The following is a 25,391-nucleotide window of genomic DNA, read 5'->3' on the forward strand; positions in this document are numbered from 1 at the left end:
TGGCCGTGTGTAAATTCGGAACAAGGGGTTCTGTATTGAGATAGTTATTTGTATAGCGGTGAGACAGCCCCCCCCCCCCCCCCCCGCATTCTTCACGACTTTCTCGATAAAAATCTTTACAACTGAACGGTCCCTGGAACTCTTCTTAGTAACCGTGACGTCACACGTATACAAATGGCGGGAGGTCGCCGAGAAAATCGCAAGTGTTAACATGGCTGGAAAGTAAAAGCCATGCTTGACATCACCTGACCCTGTAATCGTGTATCAGTGGCTATCCGCCAAAGATGTTGTGTTCTGTACTGTAATTGATTTGAAAATGATGGATTCGCAGAGGAGTAGTGGTAAGTTTCTGCGATTAGATAGGAGATAGCAGACGATATCTATCTGTAAAAAGATCGCATTTTAAATCGCATTGATAACATGTACATGGGTGATTTACTGTCGCATGCCAACCTGAGTAATAAATAGTATCGTAACTGACATTCAGGAGGACCAAACATTAAAACATTAGCCACAATTTCGATTTTTCTTGCCTCAAAAAATAGCGAACATTTAAATTGAAGTTGACATTTTGTTATCAATTGAAAGAGCTATACGTTTATTGATTAACTCTTTCAACTTTTGTTGGTTGTCGAGTTAAAAGAATTGATTTACAGGGTATTGTTGTATGAGAGATTAAACTTAAATCTATAGTTGTTTAAACTTTGAAATGAGCTGAAAATGATACCATCGTACTGTATAGCCTGAACAAATAAAAATGGATGCATTTGAACAAGTTTTGTACCAAAACCTGGGAAAACAAAACGGTAATTTTATTATTAGTCTTTCGTCTAGTTGAAATTGAAGCTTGGTACGATGATTAATTTAGAATGTAGCTCATCATTTTCTTGAAAGAAGTTTAAGATAGTAAACTACAAGCAATGTCTGTTTGTACAACATGCATTTGTATTTATCACTGGACACATCTTTAGGATACATTTTTGTGGTAACTTTAAATGCTGTCAAACTTACTTTGTTTATTTATTTTTTTGGTAACTTTAAATGCTGTCAAACTTACTTTGTTTATTTACAAAATGCCATTCATATTACATTACTGGCAGGCTTTTGATGATAACATAAGACGTTTATTGTGTAATGTTCAATTCTTTTTTCTAGATTTCCAGGCCACAGAGAGAATATTTCGTAAAGTAGTACACCCAGGCCTGGATTCTCTACGACTCGTTGACAAAAATGGTGTACCAGTTAATACACCACTTAGTAGCATGAAGCAGAAAATGTTCATCCTTAGTCCGCGAGGGGTCCCAACTCGTGTGACGAACCACGCCTACAGTGGACAACCAATGCGCATGTCTCGTCCATATTCTGAAGGGGTAAGCAATTAGTCTACTACTTTTCACTTTTACATAAAATAGCCAGTATGTGAGAAATTTTTTGTACAATTACTTTATTGTTTTTTTAAATCACTAATGAATTAATAAAATTAATTGCTTTATTTGGAAAGAAATTGTTCTACAGGTTGTAGGAAGGAAAGATTTTTATTCTCCGTCTGACTTAGTTATCAGTGAACAGCTGTATTTGGTAAGAACAGTGTATGCATAGGATTCTAACAATACTATTGCTGGTGCATGTTCTTCGCTTGCATATAAAATTTCTTACTCTCAACCTCTGATATTACTTTTAATGAAGCCTCAAATTGAATCTATTCTATATGTAGTGCTATAAGACTTGTTCATATGATGTACATATGTATTAATTTTTTACCAGAAAATACTAGCCTAGGTAACATTGTTGATAGGTTATACAATATTTACATACATTGTATTACTATAAGCTACTGCCGGCCAATACTCAAGTGACAATTAGTGGAAATGAACTAATCTTTTGAATATAAATACATGTATATGCATGACTAAATGGTAATAGGTACAAAATTGAGTCGGAATAATATTTAGGTAATTATAACTGTTTATTTGACTATTAGATACTTTCAACAAGGAAAGAGAAAAATTGATAAACAAGCAAACAGAAGTATATAATGTTTAAGTTTCTATGTATGAATATATAAATATTGTTATTCAGTATTTAAAATGAATAAAATTCAAGATGTGGTTATGGATATTTTCCTCAGTAGTTTTAATAACAGTCATCAAATCCATCTGTCATTTCTTTAATTAAAGATTATCAAGCATCAATTCTATCAATTAATGAATGCATATAACACCACTTGACACTTGATTATAATATATACTGGGTAATATACTGGTTATAGAGTTAAATACGATAAAAATATATGTATAAAAGCCCTTAGCCAGAATATATCCTCAATTTAGTCAAAGTTGGTGGCTTTGTTGCACAGCTATAAAAATGTTGGACCTACAGTAAGATTTGGAATAAAAATAATTATAGGGTTGATCTTATTGTCTAAGTTTACATAAAAAAAAATGCAGATTATATGTCATCACAAAATGTACATTGTAGGTGTTTCATCCTTTCTTAACTTAGTTCATTCAAAATTTGTTAATTTCTCAGTACTTAAAACGTGTAAGTTATGTAAAAAAAGGTTTTGTTCTTATTTCTAGCTATCACGTTTAGAAGTACCAGAGTATAACAATGAAAACTTGTATGAGCAACCAACATATTATAGGTAGGTAAAAATACCTGTATTGGACCAGGTGTTTCTTTTCAGTTTGGTAGCTTGAATGCCATCATCCATTTAACTATTCATTGAGCAGTGTTTAAAGAAAGAAATAATACTTAACCATAACATTCTCTCTCGTTTCAATTTATTTGCTTTGTGTCATTCTTTGTGCATATAGAAATCAACATTTTGATGGAAGTTTATTATTGACGGACAGAAAGCTGTGACTTATACTGGAATTTGAGTTGTGTTTATTAATGTAGCATCAGTAGCTTAAGACTAGCATTATACATGCATGAAATATATGACAGATTCTAAAAGGAACTGGTTTTATTGCAACTTTGAAAATAATCACAATAAATAAACAGTCCTATGCTAGTAAAGATTGTCCATGGGTAACCAATAAAGCCATGTTAAATGTATGTATAACAAGAAGTATTGATGATTTGGATGGCCTGGCATAGGATACCGTAACTTTTTTCATTGCAATGCCAAAGCACATTCTCATTTTTCGAAAGGGCTTTTGTTATTCTGTTTTCAATATATATGTTCATTCAGTATTTTTCCTTCAAAAAAGCATTTTTATGTAGACAAATCTTTTATAAGATTTACATCCATTACAGTTTTTTACTGTTAAGTGTTTGCATCAAAAGGAATTACATGTATTTATATTTCAGAATCCTCGATCCCAAATGATCAAGTTACATGCCACCCTAATTGTAAATAGCAAATTTTAAGTACACATCACATTTTATTTCAACGCTAGATTATTTCATAATGTGCTTAAGATATGAAGAACTAGCTATAAGTATGTATACATATACACAAAGTCAACTTTAAATATATATTAAATTAGAACTGATCTGGCTGAAAGCGTCGATCACCAAGATTTAAATGGATCTAATCTACGTACTAATTGCCTTGCCTCAAATATACATCCACTCGTTGATATAAATTCATTGTCCCCTTATAAAAAGGAAAACTAAATTTTTTGAGTTTGTTGATGTGCATGTGCTTTGGTGTTTTGTGACGTGTATTAATAGGCACTTTGAAGTCACAAATTTGTTATGAAAAAAAACCCTGTTTATCATCAGTATGATTTTAAAAACTTAAGGCTGAAAAGACTGTGTATTTTGATATAGAGTGTAGCAGACATTGATGTATGTGTAAACTGGCACAGGAAAATGGTTGCTTTTAATGTTCGCAAACATCAATACATAGACTGATTGAAACAACTGATTAGCAGCTTGCGTTTGGAAATGATTCAATACTTTTAAAACTTGAAGACATTTGTCCTAATCAAGTATCCCACCGTGAATACCTGTGGAAGGCGTGTTGGTGTGTGCATTACTTGCCTGGAGAACAGTTAAAGAGACAGACAATTTTAAATAAGTTTTGTTATGTTTAAGCTTGCGTATTTAATTTCACAATAGCATAATACCCCCTTGCTGCATTATGAACTCTATGAATTGAATGTCTGAGGCAAACATTCATGGAGATATTGATATTTCTTTCTAATGGAGAAAGATATCAATATTGGCGTATTATGTAGGTAACCGTATTGAAACAATCCTTGGAAGAGAACCCAATATTTGGGTACAGTGTATCAGTCTACCGATATAATAAGATTATAATGGATATACAGCTAAGCATGTAAGTGTTGAACTGTTTGAAGCCTAAATATTAAGAATAAGAGCATTATTATTTAATAGTTGAACTTTGATGCTAGTGCTTATTTGATACAATATACTCTTTGTAACAAAATAAGAACTAATGTGGTTTAATCAATATAGTACTAATTTTTGAGGATTTAATTGTTGTTGAGTTGATTCACAAAATGTTCGTTGAAGTGCAATTTTTGATTACACATTGTATTGATAGCTAGATCCTTGTCAACAAAATTAAGTATATCATGTACTAGTACTTCCATTTACTATGTTGTATTAAAAGTCTTCCATCTATAATAAAAATAAATCTTAAGAGCTACAAATAACACTTCCAAATTTCTTTTCAAAGTCATCTCACTAGAGTCATGTTCAAGCAGTGCCATGTTTTAAAAAGAGATTAAACAGAGGGGGTTATAGTGCTTATGTTTTTGTGTAATGTTTGATGGAGATGTGTTTACTTGTAGGACTACCCAGTCCGTCGTGCCGTACAGCACCAAGAGGAGTGCTAACCAGAGTAAAGGGGGGCTGGTCAAGTCTAACAAGTCTAAAAGTGCCTCTAGTCGCGGCTATCTGGTGAGTAGCATTTTATACTGCAAAAAATTGTTTAAAAAGTCTTTGTGTGGTTTGCACAGAGAGAGAGAGAGAGAGAGAGAGAGAGAGAGAGAGAGAGAGAGAGAGAGAGGAGAGAGAGAGAGAGAGGAGAGAGAGAGAGAGAGAGAGAGAGAAAAGAGAGAGAAGAGAGAGAGAGAGAGAGAGAGAGAGAGAGAGCCGGCCTCCTTTTGTGGTGCTTGATTTGTAGACAGTGCAATGAAATTGGCAGAAGGTATGAAATGATTGAAATCTTCTGGGAAGCTTAGAAGAAACAGTTAAAAATATAATCAGATACACAGTCGTATTAGATTTCTCATTTTATTTCTGCATTTACCGGTATATGGAATAATATTAGACAATTTTTTCATCAACTCAGAGTTTGGTTGATTGCCAATGAAACCTTCTTTGAAAAAAATAATTCATTGTATTGATATCTAATTTTAAAAAAAAATTGATTATTAAATTTGTAGTTTAAACTCTCAGTAATTCTGTAGATATGAATTAGTTTTTATTAAGGTTTTGTGTTATCAGCGGTATTGCAGTTTTACAATTAAATGTACAGTACTGTGGATAAAGGAAAACCGAAAGCGGTAATCATATCTTTAAAAGGAAAAGTTCAGTTTAAATCAATATTCAGAGTTATTGCAGACACAGACAGAGAATTTGTCATTGAGATACAAAGGCTGTGTAGATAATAGCTAGTGTATATTTGAAAGCTTTAACTGGACCAAGTGAAGAAATATCTACCATTAGTGTGCAGCATATGCATTGTTACTTTTATAAATGAAAGTGATTTCTATCAATATCAGCTCTGCCGTCTCAGATTATAAAGCACTGTGCAAACATGCCAATTTGTCCATACATATTTACTTCTCCCTGAAAGATTAAAATCCCCCACCAAGAGTGTGTATACATACCTAGAAACAGTGTGAAGGAAGGGATTACTTTAACTTACTAACCCAGCCCAGTATACCTCACCTTCACTGTAAAGGTAAAGATGTGTCAAGAGTATAAGGTTTGCTGTATAGATTAGGCATGCAAATTGTACTTTGCTTTCTTATTCAATTTTCTAAAATTATATAAATCTTCAATTCAATCCAAGTTTATTGTTTTTTCTTTCATTCTTTGTTATTTGGAGTAAGAGGGGTTTGAAATATTGATTACCCAAGTACCATTCTGTTTCTTTGAATAACCTGTATATTAGAATTAGACAAAGTAAGCAGAAAAAGTCATTATAATATTGTGTTTTCTAAACTATGATGATACTAGTAGTTTTTGTAAAGTGATTTGAGTTGATGTAGCTTTTATAATTGACTAACTCTGTGCCTTGTAACATTTAAGGAGCTTTTATGGTAACTGATTACATGTATATGAATATCCAGTATTTTAAAACCACACTTATAACGAAGTGCCATGGATAGGCGAGTTTGCTTCGTTATATAAGCGTAATTCATTATATCCATCAAGTTATTTAATAATCACACGTGGAATGAAAATCACTTCGCTGTAAGCATCAATTCATTATAAGCATGTTCGTTATAACCGTGTTTTACTGTAATGCTTTTTTATTTAAATGATTGGATGGCTGCATGTACTGTTTTATTTAAAAAAAATTATTTCAGATTAACAACTAGTCCAAACAATAGAGGAAAAGTATTTTTATAATATTATATGGATATAAGTTCTATATAGTAATGAGTTAGTCAAGCTGACCCTGAGTAGGTGTCATGATTTGTGTGCATATGAACTCTGATGGAAGTTTGCTGGATTCATAGACATTTTATTTTGATTCCTTGAGTTGTCCCCCTTGCAAGTGTGTTTCAGGGGTTAAGGAAATTTTGTACAGTTCAGGACCTTGATTCCCTGAAAGTGAGGGAAACAGCGGATTAGTTACTGCACCAATCTGTCTGCCTCTAACCAAAGAGGTGGAATAATCATTTGTCTTTTATAAGAAGTTAGAGATTAAAATGTCTGCAGAAGTAACATATTACACTCTTAATAGATTAGAGTCTTAATTGCTATTAAAACCCCTAGAGAAGGTTCTTGTACTTTGTTCCTTTTTTTTGTCATACTTGAGTGCATGGTTTTAATTCATAACCTGAGAAATTTACCGTATACAGAAAGTTTACTATGTATTAAAAGAAGACTTTTAAAAAATTGATTTTTAAGTAGTCCTGTTGTGTTTTTTAGAGTAGTGTAGCTGATGAAAAGAGATTTCTACAGTCAGCTAACAGCTCCCAGAGCTCTCGCTGGAACACCAGTGGCCAGGGCCTGAGGCTGGAGAAGGAATGGACTGACCTTGCCAATTCCAGGTCCCTGAAACGCAACTCAGAGGTAGGATTGTTTGCAATCTGCTATTTCAATGTACATGCCATTTTTTTTTTCTTGAAATGTATACATAAGGGTCTTAGTCTCATCCTCCTTTTAGGGAAGTCTGTCAATCTGTCCCAACACCTTCTGAACGATTTTAGAATTTGTGTTAAAAGTGTTGCCTTCCCTGACAAGACTTTGTGGAACTCTTTCCATAGTATTGAATTAAATAGCACACTTTAACATTTTGCATAATTTACAATTTCTTGTTCTTACAGATAGTAACTCACAGAGTAGACAGAATGTATTTTATGACTGGAAATTCAATTAATCTTAAACCCAAGTATCATGTGGATGAGGAAGAGCTCCATAGACTAAGAGAGATTTCAAAATCCAGGCAGTCGTCAAGAAGACAAAACCGGTAAGTAGTCACATGTTGTGTATGGTTGTACTTTTTGTTGTGTGCTGCTGATTAATACACATTTCAAATATAATTATATATTCAATTCTAGGTCATTTTTCTAAAAAAGCATACATAAAAATACTCACGTAACATCTTCAGCATTGTACTTATACTGTTACTTAAACTGTCATTTCCACAAAAAATGCAGATTAACTTTATTTAAAAGTATCTTTAATACATGGTCTGTATGTACATCTTTCATCTTAAAATTTCTTTCTGTTTTAGTCTTTCTTTCTGTTCTGTTCTTTCTTTTTGTTCTATTCTATTCTTTCTGTCTGTTTTCCCCCTTTTTGCCCCCACACAAGGCATACTTATCCTTTGGAGCCGTGTATAGAGGAAGAGGAGTCGGTGTGTCCTGAGCCCAGTGTGATCGAGGGAGAGGACAACTCGATTCAAGGAGTGGATCTCAAACCAGATCAACAGGAATCTCCAGACAACTTTTACTTCAGAGGGCTGCTCTCAAGACAGCTCAGTAATGCTCAGGTACTAGGAACTGATATAGAGGTACTTGAAGATAATGCGGGAAATGAACCAGAGGTTTCAGAGATGGGTCATTTAGGAGACAACATAGAAAATACCTTGAACATCAAGGCTTCAGTGATGTTGCATTCTCATGATTCTAGTCATAGAACACAAGGCCTTGTTAAGAATCATCCCGAACATTCACAGGAATGTACAGTAGAATTGGGTGATTCTTTACAAACCAAATCTGAGCTATTATCTCCCATTCTTAGTCATAATAGCAAGGAGTCTGGAATTCAGATTGACCAAGAAGAGCTCAATGAAGAACTAGTATCTGGGGACTTTTTGGAAGGAGAGTTAACATCCCGAAGTGGTATTGAAGGTAAAAACAAACAGTTACGACAGGACACTGAAGTGAAAGCTTTCCCCCATGAGCATAAGGAAGATGAAGAAAGAGTGAAGTTCACACATTGGATTGTAGACTTTGATGATGTTGCTGTGGCAGATTTATTAACCAGTGGAGAACAGGACATAATTGGAGAATGTATTACATCCATTCTGAGGGATTTCCAATCCCGTGTGAAGAAACCTAGGTTTGAATTCAAATCTGGACCCAAGGTTCCAACTTGTCTAAAGAGGAAAATGGCTAAGAAACCTAACAAGACATGCAAAGAAAAAGTAAAAGGACCATGTATGGAAATTTCCAATCAACAGGCTAATTCAGAAGAGATGTCCCAAAAGAAATTTCCAAACAGGAAATCAAACCCTGCTGCTCACAGAACATTCCACCAGGAACCTGTGAAGTGTGGATGTAGGAACATCAAGGATAATGTGAATGATCTTTTCATTCAGGGAACATCTGTTCCTTTGTATAAGTTTGTGAATGAAGCAGTTGAAGAATTCAAGCTTCAATACTTATAGTGATGTATGCAATAGTACATGTACTTACCCTTTATTAATTTGCGGCACAATTTGATTCTTACATGTTTTGCATTATTAGGGTATTGAATTACAATAGGTGTTGAAAATAAAGCAGTCTTTCTCTCTGTATGTATTAGGGTCATTCATATGCCTGCATGGTAAGTATCATGCCATTTCTAAGGAGTTGTATCATCCCACTCTCTGTATACCTGTTGAGCTGTGTAAAGGAAATGCCAAATGATAAAAATGTCTTAAAAACTTTTCTTTTCTCTGATTTGTAACCTTATATATTACCCAGCATACCAGATCTAACCACAATTTATTATCATACAGTATTCTATATTACTATTAATTATTGAAATACTTAAAAAAAAAACAAAAAAAAAAAACTTTAATTCTGATATAAATAGGTAATAAAAAGAAAAAGGCCAAAACGATATTTGAAAACCAATACATATATTGCGACATGTACCAATTGAAACAATTCTGCATTTATTTCATTCTCTTCAGTGTATAAAATTGAAAAAGTGATCACTGTCAACTTTTCAGTATTTTTTATTTCAAGTTTTAAAAGATGTGTAACCAATTACCTCCTAGTTAAACAAGTGTAACCATTTGTTACAATTTGTATATATATGTATGCCTATAATTAAATCCATTAGTTTAACTTTATCATCAACTATGTAGGTTCTTCTCTAATGAGCAGTCCATATGCTAGTAGATGAATGCTTGGAAGAAAATGGTAATGGGTTTTAGATAAAGGTTCTGGTAATTTGAACATCTATCCTGCTAAACTTTTATTAAAATTATGACTGAGATAAAACTAACATTTTGATTATTTAGAAACTCTAACTTATCCCATATCAACTGCTAAAGTTGATATATTTCCCCCCAGTTTTTTTTAAACCTTCAAGGCTATTACTATGGTTTCATCATTATTTGTCGAGTAACAATTTTCATGGATTTTATTGCTGAGCAGATCAACAAAATTAAATGTACATGGAAGTACATGTTTTAAACATCAGCTATGCATTTTGGCAGAGAAACTTTAAAATCCTCGAAAATGGTTCCTTAAATATGAAGAACACCATAGTGCATTTTTACTGCAATGCTGGATGATTTCATATCCTTTCCTTCCTTTGGTATAGAGGATTTTAAAGATTTCCCTTGTTTATGACTTCCATCTTGTTCCTTAAGCTTGTTTTGGTCCAGTCAATTGTGAGTTAAATTTACCACACCCATAATGATTTCAATGCATGTCCAGATAATAATTATAGAAAGGAGATTCTATGGTTATGTAGAAGGTTTACATAGGCAATTAATATTGCCTGCTGCATAATCCTTTTAAGTAAATATACATTTGCATGATAAAATATGTTCAAATCAAATAAAAAAAAAGTTAGATGGAATATCCATTTCGACCCTTTATTAATGCATGTACCAGGTACCTACATAAGATGTGTTTATGGATGACAAGATATGGACATTAATATTTGCTGTTTTTCTGTTGTTCTCCTTTCTCTGTCTTCTCTGTACCTTTCCTCCCCCTTGTATTTCCATGCTTTCTGGCTCTCTTGCCACCTCCTAGCAGCAGTCAACATTCCAAGAAAGTTCAGCACCATTCTCAGTTGGAAGAAGACTTGCAGGTAGGAATGAATTAAATCCTTTGGTTTTCACACCCCTCCCAAATTTTTAATGTCTAAATCATTCAAAAAGTTAACAGTTGCAACTTTTTTTTTTCAGACCTCTTTATTTGTTTTATTCACAGAATCTTTTGTTCATTGCTTATCAATACCTGAATTTGAGCAATTTGTTGTCAGAATCACTTCTTGTTTTTCTCAACGATATATTTTAAATTCATAAAAAACAAAATTAATGGCACAGTAGAAGTCTTTTTTTATTTATATTTCAGGCACTTACTGTCAAAGAAGGAAACACAGAAAAGAATGAAAATGATAGTAAGTCAATTATTCAAGTGACCAGAAATTAAATTATAATTTGTAGTTGATGAAATTCAGCACATAATCATGTGATAAAATTGTTTTTTCCTTTCTTAGATGCAGAAAATTCTGGAGAAGTAAGTATTAAGATACTTGTATAATCTGTAAAACTGTAAACTGATTTTATTCATTACTTACAAATGCAGTAATGTAATGCAGATTGGCCAGGCATTTGAATTTTGAACAATCAAACAAATAGAACTTAGGTGAAGAGCTGAACTGTTACATATTTAGTTTTATTGAAGGAGGTATCAAATGTTCTATAATCAATCCCTCTGCAAACTAAACGTTTTGGTTGATCTTCCTGATGCTTGAAAATGACTTTTTTGGACAAGTTTTGAAAAATTAAATTGTTTTCTGGTAATGTGAGTGCCTAGTTGTAAAATTTGGATAAAATGATAATAATCATTTATTTTTCAGAATGTTGAGAGACCAAAGAGTCCCCTGGGTGGCTGGTCACTAACAGAGAACCCTGCCCCAGAGCCTGACCAGAAAGAGGCTCTCAGTCGTTTGTCACTCCACAAAGACGATAACCCAGAGGTTCCTCCCTCAGAGGGTGGAAACAGTGAGAGAGACAACATGACAAACGGCGAGGATGATGGATTTCATGAAGAGGAAGTGGACATGAAGGGAAGAGCAGATGGAAGACAGGGGGTGGAAGATGTGATAGAACCTAATACAGATGATGCAATCCCAGAGGAAAGTGCAAATAATACTGTGGAGGAAGAGCCTTGATCAAGCTATAATACTTGTGAAGTTTATTCTTTTACTGTGATTCCCAAAGCTTTACAGTCTGTGATGAACATGGAAACATTATGGTGGAAGAGTTGTCTTCCAGTATGAGTGAATAAAGAGAATGGGTTTCCATCAAGGATGGATTGATAAACTGCAGCATGGCAGCTGTATAATGATGTGTGGTGATTGATATCCAATCATAAACTTTAATCTCCCAAAAACATCAATGATCTTAAAATTAAGAGGTTTTTTTATGCTCCTGAAATGTAATTGTGATAGAGATAAATTTTTTATGTAAATGTGATGTTTTCATTACTTGTGTTGATAGTTTATTTTTATAAAGATATCCCTTTGTGTATTACTTTTTGTATTTTTCCTGCTCTTGTCTTTTGTAATATTGATGTAACATTATCTTGTTCCTGCTGAGATCATTTAGAGCAACTGGTTATTGTTTTAGAAGAAGGAAAATGTTTCTGTGTGATCCATTAATTTCTCTCATATTTTCCTCTGGAAATGCCAAATTATATTTTATACTTGTAAGCTGAAACAGAGCTTGTTTGGTTTTTGTTGATCATTTCAGAATTGTTTATTCTTGTTTGGTATACAGTTGCATCATGAACATAAATGCTTTACAAGAATTTTTTTGTGCATTTTTTTTTTACATGTATTACTATAACTTCTAGTACATTGCCACTCTTAAACTTCAATGCAATGATTTGCATACATTTTTATCCATCTATAAACTATAATTAAGCAACAGAAATGGTGTAATTAAGAGTCAAAAGTTACTTTACTTTAACATTTCTTTGCTTGCAATGCCTTTTTCAACAACACTCAACAACAATATATCAAGAGCAAATCAAAGTATGTTGAACAATATATTAAACCTAAACATGAAAATACTTTACAATTATTCAACACCAACAAAAGCACAACAAATAAATCTACTGACAAAGCATAGATTAAAAGACATCACACAAAATACAACATATTTGGCCTTCTCGGGGGCTACTCGCATATAAAACTGAAAAACTCCTGGGTTGACACCATCAGGAAATTATTAGCTGTAACTTAAGAAACCCGGGTTGACACTGTCGGGTTAATAATGGTTCCCGGGTTGACACCATCGGGATTTAAAGAGTAGTTCCCGGGTTGACACCGTCGTGATTTAAGGAATGGTTCCCGGTTGACACCATCGGGATTTAAGGAATGGAACCTGGGTTGACACCATCAGGTTTAAATGCAGGGACCCGGGTTGACACCAGCGGGTAGATATAACTAATAACATAATGCATAGAAATTTATCTGAATTGGGGGTAACCAGGCCAGTTAAAAAAAGAAGAAAGTTATTACAATTGATTGTGAGAGCCCCAACGACTGCATTGAGAACAAATTAAAATACAATTAAATGTCTTATCTAATGCATACAAAAGGTGAAGCATGGGGATGGTGGGTTGGATAATTAAAATCGCAATACTTCTATACGTCTGCTTAGCTAGGGTCCGGACAAAGGAATGATGCTACAAGTAGTTACTGAAACTTAATACAGCTTAGATAAGAGAATCACGTGGTGGCTGACCACCAGAGATGTAGCTGCCCATTACGCAATGCATTACCTAATTTGGACACGGAATTTAGGTATCTGCAATAGTCTGGTCTAAAAATAACTACTTACAGAGTGACCATCGTGCTTGTTTGCATATAAAGTATAAAACAAAATCCTACATTAATTGTTGACTATAAAATAATATCCAGCATTTAAACCTAAATACATGTAGACTACACATTACATGAAGAATGAAAATATACACAGTCATGAAAATAATTGGTTTATATGTATAAACAAAATTTTTTACACATAAAAAATAACATTTAAAACATACACTCTCTTTTGATTTTTGGGGCATTTTAGGGAGTTAAAAATATAATTTTGAGATATCTCTTATAAAAATGATTGTGCTTACATATGCAGAGTGTTTGTTGTTTATTTCTAAGTGTTTGACGTACTTTATTAAGATAATTGCAAGAGATCAAGGAGCCATCTCCCATCCCCCATCATTCTCCCATCTTCCTATTTCAAGGGTTTTTATCAGAACAGATCAGAAACCCTCGACTATAGAAAATGGATCTTGCAGTTTTGTATACATAAGAGTTACAGGGTGTGTAACCTGACCAGCTGCCATCTTACAGACCACCTCTAGGGCCATAGGCATGTAACTGTGGAGACAGTACCAATGACATGTAACTGTATAGACAGTGCCAATGTCATATAATTAAAGACTGTGTAAATGGCATGTAATTAGAGTCTGTCAGTGGTATGTAGCTACAGAGACTGTGCCAATGACATGTAACTGTATAGACAGTGCCAACAGCATGTAACTGTAGAGATGGTGCCATTGACATGTAACTGTAGACGATGCCAATGATATATAACTGTAAAGACTGTGCTAATGACATGTAACTATAGACTGTGCCAATGATATGTAACTGTGGAGACTGTGCCAATGGAATGTAACTATAGATTATGTCAATGACATGTAACTGTAAAGAAGATGCCAGTGACATGTAACTGTAGACGGTGTCAATGACGTGTAACTGTAAAGAAGATGCCAGTGACATGTAACTGTAGAGACTGCCAATGGCGTGTAACTGTAGACGGTGCAAATGATGTGTAAATGTAGGTACAGTGCCAATGGCATGTAGCTGTAGAGACTGCCAATGGCATGCAACTATAGACGGTGCAAATGATATGTAAATGTAGAGACTGTGTCAATGGCATGTAGCTGTAGAGACAATGACAGGTAGCCAATGGTGTGTAATTGTAGAGACTGTACCAATGGCATGTAACTAGATACTATCAGTGGTATGTAAAGGTAGAAACAGTGGCAACAATTTGTAGCTGTAGAGATTGTTCCAATGACATGTAACTGTAGAGACGGTCCCAATGACATGTATTTGTAGAGATAATGTCAATGACATGCAACAGGAGAGGTGGTGCCGATGGCATGTAACTATAGACTGTGCCAATGACATGTAACTGTAGAGAGGGTGCCATTTGCATGTAATTGTAGAGGCAGTGTCAATGACATGTAACTGTAGATGTTGTACCATTGGCATGTAACTGTAGAGAGACTGTTTCACTGGCATGTAACAAGAGACTATAAGAAGCGTGTATAAGTAGAGGCAGTGCCAACAGCGTGTAGCTGTAGAGACTGTGCCAATGACAAGTAACTGTACTTATGTATTGACTGAGCCAATGGCATGAAACTTTAGAGACTGAGCCAATGACATGTAACTAGAGGCTGAGCCAATGACATGTAACTAGAGGCTGAGCCAATGGTATTTAACAGTAGAGACTTTGCTAACGATTTCTGTTACAACAAGTCGCAAGCCATGGATGGGGCTTAAAGCATTAGCACTTAAAATAAATGATTGGAATGGCACACATTATATTTACAAATTAAGAATTGAGTCATCATCTTGCGTAGCGTTTTATTAACAATTGTCTTATTTAAAATTCACTTGGTTTCAAACGCATACCTTAATTTAAAAATAATTTCATAATAAGGGTCAAAATTTTGGATAGAGTGAGCAATATTGAAAATATACATTTAAAATTGAGCAATCTGTTAGCAAAGCGTTAAAATATAGCATAATTTTTTTTTTTAAATTATCGTTCCATACTGATAGGAGAAGATAAAGTTGACTTGATGTGTCTAATTTGACTGCATAGCGTATTAAGTAATGTATAAGTATTAAGTATTTACTTACTAGGAGACAAACTCGTTATGATGAGCTAACTAATTATAACAAAATTTTTGTACATTATTTATAACAAGATAATTCTCTTTCTATTAAGATATCGAATTTTAAAAGCTATATTAAAACCTCTTGATAACAATATTTTTCCTTTCCCCAAAAAGAGCTTTTGTATTAATTAACTTGATTGATAGAGATTTTATGGTTTCATGTTATAACAAAATAATTCTCTTGCTATTACGATTTATAGAATTTAAACTATATTCAAAAATTTCGTGGTACATGTAACAATATTTTTCCCTTTCCAAAAAAGACAATATTCTGCTTTTATATTAGTGGACTTGATTGATGGAGATTTTATATGATTTTAGTTATATAACTTCAGTATCAATCGAATTAGATTAAAACTATATGTTTTGAATCTGCTGAGAAGCGGTGGCGGATGGATTCAGAACATATAATTTTGATTAGATTGTTCCAGTATCGCTTTAGAATTAGAGGCCCATGGGCTTCTTTGTTTTTCGAAGCATCGTCTGTTTACCCATACACTGTATATTGCTGACAGGCATTACCAATTTAATCGGATACAGAATAACATTTTATATTGTATTTTGATCTTGTGCAAATTATACAGCATTATGTAAATCTAAATATAGAAATATCATGTTCTTTCATGTTGCTTCCTATGGTTCTGTAACTTCTGTTCAAGTTTGAAAAAAAATTAGCTGTCATGATTTGTAGAAGAATAATTTTGTTCTACGTATATTTTATGTCTACAAAAAATGGTTTGCTTCTTTATCCCCAGAGATTATGGATTTAATTAATGAATATGAAAATTATTCATATTAGTTTAATTCTACTATTAAGTTACTAAATATTAAATTATGCACGTTTTGTCGTTTACAAAGCAGAAGTCAGTGTTTTCTTTCTTAATTGTAATTTTATTCATAAAGTCATATATATTGTCCTATTAAAAAATATACAAAAATCTGATGAAAAAGAATACGTATATTGTACTAATAATTTGGTCTTTCATTCTCTGTGGTAAGGGGATAACTTCAAAATGTTGAATATATATATATAAAAACAATAGATTCTCCATCTGCCAAACAGTTTTTACCAAATAAAATTACGTAGTAATCTTAACTGTTTGCGAATCTTTAAGGTACTTCACTACACCGAGACTTATACTTTTAAGACACTACGTCACAAGATGGCGATTTAAATGCTTTGTTAAACTGTTTGTATCAATCGATTCAAGTGTATATCGTCATAGCTTAGTGGTTAACGTATCAGGCTTAGGAACCGCAGGTAATGAGTTCGAATCCACCTGGGTTTTTGTTTATGTTTACTGGATGAAATTTTTGAAAACATCATGTTTTATCTAAAATTGCACATTTTTTCGCCTATTTGACATATATACTTCTTATCCACCATGCTTTCTATCATAATCAAGTAATTTTCTGCTGATTTGAGAAACTATTTCACGGTGTAGTGAGGCACCTTAAAAAAAATTACGTCATTCCGGCTAACAAAATATAAAAAGTCCGTCAGCTAGCCATTCTTTTAGTTCTTTTAATATTTACTTTAAAGACCAGCCATATTAATTTTCTATTTTTCAATCACCATCCAAATTCACGTAAGCTAAGCTTCAAGCTCAGAAGAGCTAGAAACTCGCCGCATATTCTCTCTATAGACAGAGGCCGGGACATGCATACCCCATATGCTTTGCCTAGATCCACTTCTCTAAAGAAAATATTTAATTAACGCTGCCAGGGCGTGAGTTGACTCAGGACCCCTGACATTGTAAGGATGCTTATGCTTGTATTTATAATATTTAATGTTAATGGAAGTAGTTGTATTTATGAATGGAGAAATGACCGCAACTTTTGGCTATTATATACACAGTCTCTCTCTCTCTCTCTCTCTCTCTCTCTCTCTCTCTCTCTCTCTCTCTCTCTGTTATCTTTTTCAAGGTGAAAATAAAACATCACTGATATTTTGGAGTTATTTCAAAGTGATAAGTAAAACTTGCCTCCCCATTCTGCATTCTGATATGTATGGCAGGCCAAATTCACAAAAAAGAGCTAAACATAGTTTCACAGTCGATAAACTAGGTTTATCAGCTGTTAACTATAGTTTACGGATCCTAAACTATAGTTAATGATTCGTTAACTATAGTTTACATCTGTGAAACTATATTTCACGAATGTAAACTAAAGTTTACGAATGATAATCATAGTTTATCGATCTGTAAAAAAAATAAACAATAGATTTTGCTGATAAATATAGATTCACATTTGTTAATTATTTGTTAATTATACAATCGTAAACTATAGTTAAGAGTTGTTAATTATAGTTTCACAAATCGTGAAACTACATTAATCAGACAAATTCACAAAAATGAGCTAAACATAGTTTCACAGTCGATAAACTAGGTTTATCGACTGTTAACTATAGTTTACGGATTGAAAACTATAGTTAACGACGTTAATCTATATTTCACGTCTGTAAACAATAGTTAACGCGATAATCTATGTTTCACATCTGTTAACTATAATTAAAACTGAAAACAATCATTTGCGATTGTTAAACATAGTTTATCTGATAAATATAGTTTCACCATTGTGAAACTATCTTTAACAGATAGGTAAAGTTAGCTACTAGTAACTGGCTACTAGTAACTGGCTACGAGAAGTAAGAAAACCTAGCTACTAGTAACTGGCTACGAGATAAAATCAAAGTTGGCTACTCGTAACTGGCTACTAGTAACTGGCTTCGAGAAGTAAGAGAAGCTAGCTACTAGTAACTGGCTACGAGATGAAAGAAACTTGGCTTCTAGTTACTTCTTACTGTCCATGTAAGAACACATACCTAGGATTTTCATTTGTGTTCTTAAGATGTACATTGCACTATATCACTGTCAATTGTCAATATATCTCAAGTAGCTGTATATATAGATTGAAGATATATGCCAGACTTGCTAATATCAACATTATGTCAAGTCATCCACATAATATTACGACACAATTACTCAGATATCCCTCTGTATGTAGTCAGCTACTTCTGAATTTCGTTACAAATATCTTTATTTTTTGTCTGTTTTTTAGCGGTTTTGTCAATATATCTCAAGTAGCTGTATATTTAAATTGAAGATATATGCCAGACATGCTAATATCAGTATTCTATCAAGTCATTCACATAATATTACGACACAATTACTCAGACATCTCTATTTATGTAGTCAGCTACTTGTGCATTTTGTTACAAATATCCGTATATTTTGGCGGTTTTGTCAATATATCTTAAGTAGCTGTATATTTAAATTGAAGAAATATGCCAGATATGCTATTATCAACATTCCTTCAAGCCATCCACATAATATTACGACACACTTACTCAGATATCTCTCTTTATGTAGTCAGCTATTTGTACATTTTGTTACAAATATCTTTATTTTGTGGCGGGGTTGTCAATATATCTCAAGTAGCTGTATATTTAAATTAAAGAAATATGCCAGACATGCTATTTTCAACATTTATTCAAGTCATCCACTTAATATTACGACACAATTACTCAGATATCTCTCTTTATGTAGTCAGCTATTTATGCATTTTGTTACAAATATCCTTACATTTTGACGCTTTTGTCAATATATTGCAAGTAGCTGTATATTTAAACTGAAGATATATGCCTGACATGCTATTATCAACATTCCTTCAAGTCATCCACATAATATTACGACACAATTACTCAGATATCGCTCTTTATGTGGTCAGCTACTTGTGCATTTTTTACAAATATCCTTACATTTTGACGCTTTTGTCAATATATTGCAAGTAGCTGTATATTTAGATTGAAGATATGTGCCAGATATGCTATTATCAACATTCCTTCAAGTCATCCACATAATATTACGACATTATTACTCAGATATCGCTCTTTATGTGGTCAGCTACTTGCGCATTTTGTGATAAATATCCTCATATTTTGACGGTTTTGTCAATATATCTCAAGTAGCTGTATATTTAAACTGAAGATATATACCAGACATGCTATTATCAACATTCCTTCAAGTCATCTACATAATATTACGACATAATTACTCAGATATCTCTCTTTATGTAGTTAGCTACTTGTGCATTTTGTTACAAATATCGTTATTTTTTTACGGTTTCGTCAATATATTGCAAGTAGCTGTATATTTAGATTGAAGATATGTGCCAGATATGCTATTATCAACATTCCTTCAAGTCATCCACATAATATTACGACATAATTACTCAGATATCGCTCTTTATTTGGTCAGCTACTTGTGCATTTTGTTACAAATATCTTTATATTTTGACGATTTTGTCAATATATTGCAAGTAGCTGTATATTTAAACTGAAGATATATGCCAGACATTGTATTATCAACATTGCTTCAAGTCATCCACATAATATTACGACATAATTACTCAGATATCGTTCTTTATGTGGTCACCTACTTGCGCGTTTTGTTACAAATATCGTCATATTTTGGCGGTTTTGTCAATATATCTCAAGTAGCTGTATATTTAAACCGAAAATATATGTCAGACATGCTATTATCAACATTCCTTCAAGCCATTTACATAATATTTCGACACAATTACTCAGATATCTCTCTTTATGTGGTCAGCTACTTGCGCATTTTGTTACAAATATCCTTATATTTTGACGCTTTTGTCAATATATTGCAAGTAGCTGTATATTTAAACTGAAGATATATGCCAGACATTGTATTATCAACATTGCTTAAAGTCATCCGCATAATATTACGACACAATTACTCAGATATTTCCCTTTATGTGGTCAGCTACTTGTGCATTTTGTTACAAATATCTTTATTTTTTGGCGGTTTTGTCAATATATCTCAAGTAGCTGTATATAGAATGCTGATATATACAAGTCATGTTCATTTTAATATTATATTAGGACATTCACATGATATTACGACATAATTACTTATATATCTTTCTCAATCTCATCAGCTACAAGTGCATTTTGTTATAAAAACTTCCATTTTCAACAGTTTAGTTGATAAACCTCAAGTAGCTGTGTAAAAAAATGAAGATATTTACTAGTGTGGTTGATTTAAACATTCTATAAGGTCACCAACATGATATTATGACACAATTACTTAGATATCCCTTTAAATCTCATCATCTTCTAAAACATTTTGTTAAAAATATTTCTCTTTTTTTTAGGATTTTGTCAACATTTTGTCAATATATCTCAAGTAGCTGTATATTTAAACCGAAAATATATGTCAGACATGCTATTATCAACATTCCTTCAAGCCATTTACATAATATTTCGACACAATTACTCAGATATCTCTCTTTATGTGGTCAGCTACTTGCGCATTTTGTTACAAATATCCTTATATTTTGACGCTTTTGTCAATATATTGCAAGTAGCTGTATATTTAAACTGAAGATATATGCCAGACATTGTATTATCAACATTGCTTAAAGTCATCCGCATAATATTACGACACAATTACTCAGATATTTCCCTTTATGTGGTCAGCTACTTGCGCATTTTGTTACAAATATCCTTATATTTTGACGCTTTTGTCAATATATTGCAAGTAGCTGTATATTTAAACTGAAGATATATGCCAGACATTGTATTATCAACATTGCTTAAAGTCATCCGCATAATATTACGACACAATTACTCAGATATTTCCCTTTATGTGGTCAGCTACTTGTGCATTTTGTTACAAATATCTTTATTTTTTGGCGGTTTTGTCAATATATCTCAAGTAGCTGTATATAGAATGCTGATATATACAAGTCATGTTCATTTTAATATTATATTAGGACATTCACATGATATTACGACATAATTACTTATATATCTTTCTCAATCTCATCAGCTACAAGTGCATTTTGTTATAAAAACTTCCATTTTCAACAGTTTAGTTGATAAACCTCAAGTAGCTGTGTAAAAAAATGAAGATATTTACTAGTGTGGTTGATTTAAACATTCTATAAGGTCACCAACATGATATTATGACACAATTACTTAGATATCCCTTTAAATCTCATCATCTTCTAAAACATTTTGTTAAAAATATTTCTCTTTTTTTTAGGATTTTGTCAACATTTTTCAAGTAGCTTTATGTATAGACTGCTCATATTAACCAGTCTTGCTTATTTCAACATTCTAGTAGGTCATCCACATGATATTACGGCACAACTACTCAGATATCACTCATAATCTCGTCAGCTACAACTGCATTTCTTTACAAATATCTTCATTTTTAACACTTTCCATGTTACTCAAGTTTCTGTACATAAAGATGTACATAAAGATTAAAGATTAAAGATATCTAGTTTTCAATTTAAATATTGAAGAACAAACAAAAAAAATTAAATTCATAAATATTGTAAAAATCTTATCTGTAAGGGGATGGGGGAGGATGGGGGGGGGGGGCAAAATTTTCTTATAATTTAAATTTCACTGGTTATTTTCTTTCATTCACTTCATCTTTTTAAGTGCACACGAAAAACGTATGGGGAGAAATAAAGATATTTGTAACAAAATGCACAAGTAGCTGACTACATAAAAAGAGATATCTGAGTACCTGTGTCGTAATATTATGTGGATGACTTGAAGGAATGTTAATCTAGCAAGTATAGCATATATCTTCAATTTAAATATACAGCTACTTGAGATATATTGACAAAACCGCCAAAAAATGAGGATATTTGTAACAAAATGCACAAGTAGCGGACTAAATCAAGAAAGATATCTGAGATATTATGTCGTAATATTATGTGGATGACTTTTAGAAATGTTGATAATAGCACGTCTGGCATATATCGTCCATTTAAATATACAGCTACTTGAGATATATTGACAAAACCGACAAAAAATAAAGATATTTGTAACAAAATGCACAAGTACCTGACTACATAAAGAGAGATATATGAGTAACTGTGTCGTAATATTATGTGGATGACTTGAAGGAATGATGATAATAGCATGTCTGGCATATATCTTTAATCTATATATTCAGCTACTTAAGATATATAGACAAAACAGACAAAAAATAAAGATATTTGTAACGAAATGCACAAGTAGCTGACTACATAAAGAGCGATAACTGAGAAATTGTGTCGTAATATTATGTGGCTGACGTGAAGGAATGTTGATAATAGCATGTCTGTCATATATCTTCTATTTAAATATACAGCTACGTTGGATATATTGACAACCCCGCAAAAAATAAAGATATTTGTAACAAAATGCACAAGTAGCTGACTACATAAAGAGAGATATCTGAGTAATTGTGTCGTAATATTATGTGGATGACTTGACAGAATGTTGGTATTAGCATGTCTGGCATATATCTTCAATCTATATGTACAGCTACTTGAGATAGATAGACAAAACAGCCAAAAAAGAATGATATTTGTAACAAAATGCACAAGTAGCTGACTACATAAAGAGAGATATCTGAGTAATTGTGTCGTAATATTATGTGGATGACTTAACAGAATGTTGATATTAGCATTCCGGCATATATCTTCAATCTATATGTACAGCTACTTGAGATATATTGACAAAACAGACAAAAAATCAAGATATTTATAACGAAATGCACAAGTAGCTGACTACATAAAGAGAGATATCTGAGTAATTGTGCCGTAATATTATGAGAATGACTTGACAGAATGTTGATATTAGCATGTCTGGCATATATCTTCAATCTATATATTCAGCTACTAAAGATATATTCATAAAACCGCCAAAAAATAAAGATATTTGTAACAAAATGCACAAGTAGCTTACTACATAAAGGGAGATATCTGAGTAATTGTATCGTAATATTATGTGGATGACTTGACAGAATGTTGGTATTAGCATGTCTGGCATATATCTTCAATATATATATTCAGCTACTTGAGATATATAGACAAAACTGACAAAAAATAAAGATATTTGTAACGAAATGCACAAGTAGCTGACTACATAAAGAGAGATATCTGAGTAATTATGTCGTAATATTATGTGGATGACTTGACAGAATGTTGATATTAGCATTCCGGCATATATCTTCAATCTATATATTCAGCTATTTGAGATATATAGACAAAACAGACAAAAAATAAAGATATTTGTAACGAAATGCACAAGTAGCTGACTATATAAAGAGAGATATCTGAGTAATTGTATCGTAATATTTTGTGGATGACTTGACAGAATGTTGGTATTAGCATGTCTGACAAATGTCTTAAATATATTTGTACAGCTACTTGAGATATATAGACGAAACAGCAAAAAGATAAAGATATTTGTAACAAAATGCACAAGTAGCTGACTACATAAAGGGAGATATCTGAGTAATTGTGCCGTAATATTATGTGGATGATTTGACAGAATGTTGATATCAGCATGTCTGGCATATATCTTTAATCTATATGTACAGCTACTTGAGATATATAGACAAAACAGACAAAAAATAAAGATATTTGTAACGAAATGCACAAGTAGCTGACTACATAAAGAGAGATATCTGAGTAATTGTATCGTAATATTATGTGGATGACTTGACATAATGTTGATATTAGCATGTCTGACATATATCTTCAATCTATATATACATTGTACAATCTATATTATTGACAATTGGCAGTGATATAGTGCAATGTACATCTTAAGAACACAAATAGAAATCCTTGGTATGTGTTCTTACATTGACAGTAAGAAGTAACTAGAAGCCAAGTTTCTTTCATCTCGTAGCCAGTTACTAGTAGCTAGCTTTTCTTACTTCTTTTAGCCAGTTACTAGTAGCCAGTTACTAGTAGCCAACTTTTATTTAATCTCGTAGCCAGTTACTAGTAACTAGCTTTTCTTAGTTCTCGTAGCCAGTTACTAGTAGCCAGTTACTAGTAGCTAACTTTACCTATCTATGATTAACAACTCTAAACTATAGTTCACGAATGCAAATTGTATCTGATAAATATAGTTTCACAATCGTGAAACTATATTTATCAACTCTAAACTATAGTTTACGAATGCAAACTATAGTTTACAGATGTGAATCTATATTTATCAGCAAAATCGTTGTTAACGTGCATTTCCTGACAGAAAAACATAGATTTGTATTCGTAAACTATAGTTTACAGATGTGAAATATAGATTAACATCGGTAACTATAGTTTAGGATCCGTAAACTATAGTTAACAGCCGATAAACCTAGTTTATCGACTATGAAACTATGTTTTGCTAATTTATGTGAATTTGGCGTGTTTTAGATTTGTAAACCGTAGTTTACTGATCATAAAACCCTATTTATCAGATAAACTATGTTAAACAACCGCAAATGATTGTTTTCAGTGTTAACTATAGTTTACAGGTGTGAAACATAGATTATCGCGTTAACTATAGTTTACAGATGTGAAATATAGATTAACGTCGGTAACTATAGTTTACGATCCGTAAACTATAGTTAACAGTCGATAAACCTAGTTTATCGACTGTGAAACTATGTTTAGCTCATTTTTGTGAATTTGGCGTGCCATAGATATATGACTAACAGTTATAGATAGATACACAATGTAGGTATGAAAAAATGTCATTCATATCTCTGGTGTAATTTCAATGTTAACGTAATAGAACAGAAAAGATGGTCATAACAAACTATTTTTCCATGATTGCGCATAGTTAAGTTATAATGTACGTTTAGATTCTCTCTAAAACGGAGGGGGTGGCTTAATAATCATAGATCCGCCCGCCATCTGCAGTTACTCTCAAGAGGGGTTCCGATGAGAAAAAATGCAACGCTGAATTCTATTGGTTAAAAC

General features: G+C 32.7%; 1 protein-coding gene across 9 annotated transcripts; it reads left to right on the plus strand.

Moving 5' to 3' along the window:
- The first annotated feature begins 153 nt into the window (after positions 1 to 153).
- LOC105330452 (hypothetical protein) lies at positions 154 to 12,425 on the plus strand. Of its 9 annotated transcripts, none has more exons than XM_011432134.4 (12): positions 663 to 806; positions 1,156 to 1,370; positions 1,516 to 1,578; positions 2,580 to 2,644; positions 4,770 to 4,878; positions 7,087 to 7,230; positions 7,485 to 7,627; positions 9,190 to 9,210; positions 10,641 to 10,698; positions 10,965 to 11,010; positions 11,110 to 11,129; positions 11,473 to 12,425. In XM_011432134.4, exons 1-12 carry the CDS (start codon positions 758 to 760, stop codon positions 11,785 to 11,787), a joined length of 1,248 nt encoding a protein of 415 aa, XP_011430436.3. In that variant the 5' UTR covers positions 663 to 757; the 3' UTR covers positions 11,788 to 12,425. The 9 variants fall into 9 exon arrangements, with proteins under 9 accessions (XP_011430429.3, XP_011430428.3, XP_011430430.3 ...); XM_011432135.4 differs by having other exon boundaries at positions 10,644 to 10,698; XM_011432136.4 differs by lacking the exon at positions 9,190 to 9,210 and having other exon boundaries at positions 664 to 806.
- Positions 12,426 to 25,391: the final 12,966 nt, after the last annotated feature.

The sequence above is a fragment of the Magallana gigas genome, chromosome 3 (assembly GCF_963853765.1).
Source record: "Magallana gigas chromosome 3, xbMagGiga1.1, whole genome shotgun sequence".
Classification (NCBI taxonomy): domain Eukaryota; kingdom Metazoa; phylum Mollusca; class Bivalvia; order Ostreida; family Ostreidae; genus Magallana; species Magallana gigas.